The sequence below is a fragment of the Eurypyga helias genome, unplaced genomic scaffold, assembly GCF_000690775.1.
Source record: "Eurypyga helias isolate BGI_N326 unplaced genomic scaffold, ASM69077v1 C15303203, whole genome shotgun sequence".
Classification (NCBI taxonomy): domain Eukaryota; kingdom Metazoa; phylum Chordata; class Aves; order Eurypygiformes; family Eurypygidae; genus Eurypyga; species Eurypyga helias.
The window spans coordinates 1-598 of NW_010282400.1; the positions used below are offsets into that span (position 1 = coordinate 1).

The 598-nt window shown below is 51.5% G+C and overlaps 1 protein-coding gene across 1 annotated transcript; it reads right to left on the reverse strand.

Annotated features, from left to right (window-relative positions):
- Nucleotides 1–285: 285 nt before the first annotated feature.
- Nucleotides 286–456, reverse strand: LYRM2 (LYR motif containing 2; the record flags this gene model as incomplete). The annotated part of the gene is made up of 1 exon (XM_010159990.1): nt 286–456. A coding segment is annotated over exon 1 (171 nt), but the record flags the coding sequence as incomplete, so codon positions are not given.
- Between the last annotated feature and the right edge of the window lie 142 nt (nt 457–598).

Below are 598 nucleotides of genomic sequence, written 5' to 3' on the forward strand. Positions count from 1 at the left end.
CCACACTTCTGATACAGCAGAAGCATTAGTCGCTGTATTATTCAATACAACTTTTCTGTTTCGTGGTTTGAGTAAGCAGGATTTTAATTCCAGCTTTTTAATTCCAGTTTATTTTATAGAAATCAGAGAAACACCATTAGAGCCAGCAGAGAGGGGCAGTGGTCAGAGATGCTGAACTATTTCTTCACAAAAACGCTCCTTGAGAGGCATTAACAATGGCAGACTTCTTACAGGTGACACATACGGAGCAAGCCCGTATGACATCGCCTTCCCAGGGGTTCTCACCTCTTCTGTAGCACCTTTGTTTCTTCTGAATTCTTCCCTGGCCCAGTCCTTCAAATAGCGGCGATCCGCTTCCGCAGGGACATCGCGGATAGCCCGCAGGATCTTCCTGTACAGCTGGAGAACCTGCTGCCGCCTCAGGAACTGGGAAAGAGAGAGAAGTCCATCCCCCATCCCAGGACACGCTGCTGAGAGCTGACCCCTCAGCAGCGCCCTGCTTTGCTTTCAGGGCCGTTTAGAAGGTCACCAAGCTCCCAGTCGCCTTTTCTCAAGGGTGCAGCACGGCCTCACGCCCCAGTCCGGCAGGCTCGGGTGC